Below are 357 nucleotides of genomic sequence, written 5' to 3' on the forward strand. Positions count from 1 at the left end.
CCGGTCCCCTTCATCACTCCCGGTCCAGGACGGGGTCCCCGGATGGCAGGGCAGGGGCGGCTCTCCTGAACACCAGCCGCTGCTCCTCAATGAGGACCTTAACGTCGGTGCTGTCCTCGACACAGAACTCCAGGAAGACGTACCGCGGGCGGTCGTACCACAGCATCTTTGCGGGTTGCCTGGGGAAGGACAGACCAGAGGGTCTCTCCATGGTGCCCAGCGGTGTGAGGCTGGGACTGCGCGAGGCGCGGCGTGGGCATTGGGGCAAGGAAGGTGCCCCAGACGTGTGTCCTGCCTGGGCCGAGCTCCGGGGCTGGTGGCAGGACCGAGGAGGGCGCAGGGCCCAGGCGGTGGGTG

At 68.3% G+C, this 357-nt stretch overlaps 1 protein-coding gene across 1 annotated transcript in view; it reads right to left on the reverse strand.

Annotated features, from left to right (window-relative positions):
• The window catches only part of PTGES3L (prostaglandin E synthase 3 (cytosolic)-like), a gene marked incomplete at its 3' end in the record, with an annotated part of 1,459 nt that extends 1,248 nt beyond the window's left edge, over positions 1–211 (reverse strand). Inside the window, exon 1 of the mRNA XM_010131724.1 lies at positions 69–211. Coding sequence (XP_010130026.1) covers positions 69–211 — 143 coding nt within the window. The remainder of the gene's footprint in view (positions 1–68) is intronic.
• Positions 212–357: the final 146 nt, after the last annotated feature.

This window comes from Buceros rhinoceros, unplaced genomic scaffold (assembly GCF_000710305.1).
Source record: "Buceros rhinoceros silvestris isolate BGI_N320 unplaced genomic scaffold, ASM71030v1 scaffold35122, whole genome shotgun sequence".
Classification (NCBI taxonomy): Eukaryota; Metazoa; Chordata; class Aves; order Bucerotiformes; family Bucerotidae; genus Buceros; species Buceros rhinoceros.